The 5,970-nt window shown below is 40.1% G+C and overlaps 1 protein-coding gene across 1 annotated transcript; it reads left to right on the forward strand.

The window, feature by feature from the left end:
• Positions 1-472: 472 nt before the first annotated feature.
• On the forward strand, positions 473-4,486 carry LOC117333979 (uncharacterized PPE family protein PPE24-like). Its single transcript, XM_033893401.1, has 2 exons — positions 473-498; positions 3,364-4,486. The coding sequence occupies exons 1-2, from the start codon at positions 473-475 to the stop codon at positions 4,484-4,486; spliced, it is 1,149 nt and encodes a 382-aa protein (XP_033749292.1).
• The last annotated feature ends 1,484 nt before the right edge of the window (positions 4,487-5,970 follow it).

Below are 5,970 nucleotides of genomic sequence, written 5' to 3' on the forward strand. Positions count from 1 at the left end.
AAGAACTGCTCTATGATCACTTATGGTTTCTAAAACAGGTATAACCATGGATAGATCGGTTCTGATAGAGTCACTAGTGAAAAATGGGTCGATTAGGGATTGACTTGTATTAGTTACCCGTGTTGGGCTGGTGACAATGTTAGTTAGATTATATAGTTGGGTAAGTATGCTAAGATCGTTGTTATTACCTAGTAGTAGATCAGTGTTAGTATCGCCTGTCAGTAGAACATGTGGAGTGTAATTAAAAGCTAGATCAAGGGAGTGTTTAAGTCTTGTCCAGATGCCTGAATTTGAATGTTGCCAGGGGGGTTTGTAAAGTACACAAAGGAGATATTTATTATTGTCAATTTGAAATTCAATCCACATTATTTCATCATTTTGGGCTTCAAGGTCAAATCTGCGTTTGGGTAGCACTTCATTAGTTGTGTAGATCATTATTCCACCACCAAAAGCGTTCCTATCTTTTCTGAATATGGTTGTGAAGTTTGCAAGTGAAAGGTCAGAATCAGGGACTGAAGGATCTAAATGTGTCTCTGTTAAACACAAGATATTAATGTCATCAGTAAAGCTATCAAGGAAATCAATTTTATTTCTAACACTGCGTATATTCAAATACATTATATGAAGTGAATTGTCAGGGTGAGAAAACGATTCAGTGTCAGATGTATTAGATGAGGATGAGCTAGCCGCTGGTCCTGGGTTTGTATGTATATCACCAGACAGGAGTAGAATTAGAATCAGTACAGTAGCAATATTGTTAAGGTTTTTATGAATATGTAGAAAAATGAAAAGGGTAAAAAAAATAGGCAAAAGTGTAAAGTTTAGATAAATAAGATCGTGATATCAGTATGTATCGTTGCTAAGTCTGTAGGTTAACTTTAAACTAGACTGTTTAAAATAATGTAGTCCAATAGCACATCTCCATGCAGACAAAGAGCATCCTGTCATGGAGGGTAGAAATAGTATAGAGTTTTGACAAGGAGATTGCTAATGGACTCCATAAGAAATAAAGCGATATCGATTTTCCAAGCCCGTATTATTTGATATCAATTTGCGCAATCTTGAACTACAAGCGAAAGTTGATTGATCGCGAAAATTACCCCACGCGTATAATTGACATATTGAAATCGCAAAATTATCCCCCGCCAAAATAATCACGTTTATAGTACCATAACGCCAACTCTCACCAAATGTTTCACATGCTCACTCACTACAGGTACACTGAAAATATACTATACTGGATTCATAAAATCTTAATCATGATTTACAGAAATAGCGATAAGTAAGGTACAACTAAACTTACTACAGATTTAATTCACTTATTTGATCACATGCCAACTTATGGAACATATCATCACAGGGCCACAATGACACATCTGGAGAACAATAGATGATATGATTTACAACACATTTTATGATCCCCAAGATCGCGTGAAACACAACTTTTAACACCTCATGTTATCCAGCAACACAGCTGGCAGACATCATTATCGTGGACTATGCCGAATCATTTGACAAATTTTCACACAAACGACAAACATGCAAACTTAGATAAGATGGAACGCTGAATCACTACGCACCCAAACAGTTGTACTTGTGGGGAAGCAATCTGTTAGGATACATGTTACACCCGGATCCCCTCAAATAAGATGTTTCGGTCCTATCTTCTTCCTCATTTACAGTATGACTCATGGGAATACATGAAAAACATCACACTGAGACGACAGCATCAAACATAGGACAATAATGAACAAAGACAAAAGGCAACACGACAATAGGTAGCAAAGACAATAGGCAACATGACATTAGGTAGCAAAGACAATAGGCAACATGACAATAAGCTACAAAGACAATAGGCAACACGACAATAGGCAGCAAAGACAATAGGCAACACGACAATAGGACAAAAAGACAATAGGCAAAACGACAATAGGTAACAAAGACAAACGGCAACACGACAATAAACCAAGACAATAAGCAAAACGACAATAGGTAATAAAGGCAATAGGCAACACGACAATAGGACAACAAGACAAAAGGCAGAAAGGCAATAGACAACAAAGAAAATAGGCAACTCGGCTATACGCAGCAAAGACAATAGGCAACATGACAATAGGCAGCAAAGACAATAGACAACAAAGACAATAAGCACGTACCACGACCCGAGTAAATGTATAGGCATCACACTACCAAATAGCCTACATTGAAAGGAATAAACACATTGATATTGTCATCGCAAATGGAAACATATCTTTAGGCTTTCTTTATTGTTATCTCAAATTCAACTCACCAAATATAAAAGAACAAGCATACAAAGCACTTACACGGTCAAAATGGGAATACTGCTCTCCCATATGACAACAACCAAAACCATCTCACACAGATTGAAATAAAGGTACAACACAAAGCAGCACGTTATGTCAACAGTAGATATTATAACACCAGGTCATTCTCAAACAGCACCAACTTCAATGGCCACACTCCAAAGACAAAGATTGAACTTAAGACTTATCCTATTCTGCTAAATTGATGGCGGACGAGTGTGGGATTGAAAGTTTTGTACATTCCAGTATGTCCTGGAACTAGACATTATACCCTTCCTTATAAAGACAGTCAACAAGGGATACATTGAAGCAGAAATACAATGTATAACACTCGGGACACATATCTCCTACGTAGCACTTGAAGCCTTCACGCTAATGCGACACATCAGCTTTTTATCTTTTATCTTACACCTGCTAAAATCCTAAAGAAAAAGTCACTGTTAATCGTTACAACGATCTCAGTACACCTGACCACAGTAACCTGACCTCGGTACACCTAACCTCAGTACACCTGAAAACAGTAACCTGACCTCGGTACACCTAACCTCAGTACACCTGAACACAGTAACCTGACCTCGGTAACATGACCTCAGTACACCTGACCTCGGTACACCTGACCTTAGTACACTTGACCTCGGTACACCTGACCTCAGTACACCTGACCTCGGTACACCTGACCTTAGTACACCTGACCTCGGTACAACTGACCACGGTAACCTGACCTCAGTACACCTGACCTCAGTACACCTGACCTCGGTACACCTGACCTCAGTACACCTGACCTCAGTACACCTGACCTCAGTACACCTGACCTCAGTACACCTGACCTCGGTACACCTGACCACGGTAACCGGACCTCAGTACACCTGACCTCAGTACACCTGACCTCGGTACACCTGACCTCGGTACACCTGACCACGTTAACTTGACCTTAGTACACCTGACCTCGGTACACCTGACCACGGTAACTTGACCTCAATACACCTGACCTCAGTACACCTGACCTCAGTACACCTGACCTCAGTATACTTTACCTCAGTACACCTGAAATCGGTATACCTGACCTCGGTACACCTAACCTCGGTACTGACCTCCGTACACTTGACCTCAGTACACCTGACCTTAGTAAACCTGACCACAGTACACCTGACCTCAGTACACCTGAGCTCGGTACACCTGACCTCAGTACACCTGACCTCAGTACACCTGACCTCAATACACCTGACCTCAGTACACTTGACCTCAGTACACCTGACCTCATTACACCTGACCTCGGTACGCCTGACCTCAGTACACCTGACCTCAGTACACCTGACCTCAATACACCTGACCTCGGTACACCTGCCCACGGTACACCTGACCTCAATACACCTGACCTCCTTACACTTGACCTCAGTACACCTGACCTCAATACACCTGACCTCAGTACGCCTGACCTCAGTACGCCTGACCTCAGTACACCTGACCTCGGTACACCTGACCTCGTTTCGCCTGACCTCAGTACACCTGACCTCAGTACACCTGACCTCAGTACACCTGACCTCAGTACACCTGACCTTAGTATACCTGACCACAGTACACCTGACCTCAGTACACCTGAGCTCGGTACACCTGACCTCAGTACACCTGACCTCAGTACACCTGACCTCAATACACCTGACCTCAGTACACCTGACTTCAGTACACCTGACCTCAGTACACCTGACTTCAGTACACTTGACCTCGGTACGCCTGACCTCAGTACACCTGACCTCAATACACCTGACCTCAGTACACCTGACCTCAGTACACCTGACCTCAATACACCTGACCTCGGTACACCTGCCCACGGTACACCTGACCTCAATACACCTGACCTCCGTACGCTTGACCTCAGTACACCTGACCTCAATACACCAAACCTCAGTACGCCTGACCTCAGTACAGCTGACCTCGGTACACCTGACCTCGTTTCGCCTGACCTCAGTACACCTGACCTCGGTACATCTGACCTCGGTACACCTGACCTCGTTTCGCCTGATCTCGGTACACCTGACCTCAATACATCTGACCGCAGTACGCCTGATCTCGGTACACCTGACCTCGATACATCCGACCTCAGTTCACCTGACCTCGGTGTCCCCAATCAAACTTTTACATGTCAATTTCCTATTTTCGATTAGATTTTGCCTCTGAAATTATATTTTCTATTGTTTATCAAATGTCAAAACGGAATCTATTAACTAGGTAATTTAGCAATAGGCGAGACAACGTCCGACCGCACGTGGTAATTTCACTATCTTTATGAATAAATTATCTACATGTTAAAAATGCTTCCCCTGTTTATGATTTTTTTATGGATTTAAAAAAGAAAAAATATCACCAAAAACAAAAGGAAAAAAGTTATTAAAATTTGATACATTTCATCGTCCCTTCATGGCCATCATAATGAGATGACAATGGCAAGAATGATGATGTTTAAATGGTATCTCACTGTTATTGTGGTCTGACCATAATGTTATTGTATAAAAACATATATTATGGACTTACATAAAATTTGATATATATCAATGTTAATATCATATCAGACATATATCATATGAAAAATGGATCTTTACTACAATACTGTTATAATCAGGGATGACACCTGTCGAGAGCTACTTTAAGTAACCTGGGGAAGTTACATGTATTTAGTACCAGAAATAACCAACTTGGAACTCGTAACTTTGACAAAAACATTACCATCTGAGAATGTAAGAATAAACTATTTACTTGGAGGTTAAACATCGACATCCTAATGATCGACATATGAGAAATTTAAATGAATACTGTAATCGTTTTGTGGAGAACTTTTTACATCCCATTTTGCTTCATTGCAAATACACCGAGTGTTATTGGTAAGAAAAACAAAAAAGACGTCGAGACGATTCGTGGATGATAAACCCAGATACAAGTTGAAGTATATATGTGTCGGTTCGAACCTAGAATAAACCTAGCTGTCCTGTGTTATCAATTAATTATGTTTATTGAGGTCAAGGTGGCGCTGAAATTTGATTACAACAAAAATAGGATTCGATCGATAAAATTTGCTTCACAATTTTCTGCTGCGTAGAACACGTCTTTGATAAAGAAGTTTGTTGGATTTCATAGTTTAGTTCAAACAAGACACTTGATAAAGAAGTTTGTTGGATTTCATTGTTTAGTTCAGACAAGACACTTGATAAAGAAGTTTGTTGGATTTCATTGTTTAGTTCAGACAAGACACTTGATAAAGAAGTTGTTTGTTGGATTTCATTGTTTAGTTCAGACAAGACACTTGGGTTTTATACACATGAACACCAAACACATAGCAGTGATAATTTGACTTAAACAAAATTTACAGAGACACAGGATTAATTTGAAGTTATTAATAAAGTAATTATTATAATTATTTTAATTCACAAATCCTCTTATTATCAGACACATTAACATAATATCGCTATTTTCAGTAATTTCATTTTATTATGTGATAATCACCACATGTTTTTCCCGTGAACTTTTTATCAATGTGATATTTATCACATTTTGTTTTCGTTTTCGAGCCATGATCTGATTTGCATATAAATAAGCTGACTGAGCCCAACTTCCCTTATACTATAGGGGAGGCCAGTGTTCAGTGTATCCGAGG

The sequence above is a fragment of the Pecten maximus genome, chromosome 9 (genome assembly GCF_902652985.1).
Source record: "Pecten maximus chromosome 9, xPecMax1.1, whole genome shotgun sequence".
Taxonomy (NCBI): domain Eukaryota; kingdom Metazoa; phylum Mollusca; class Bivalvia; order Pectinida; family Pectinidae; genus Pecten; species Pecten maximus.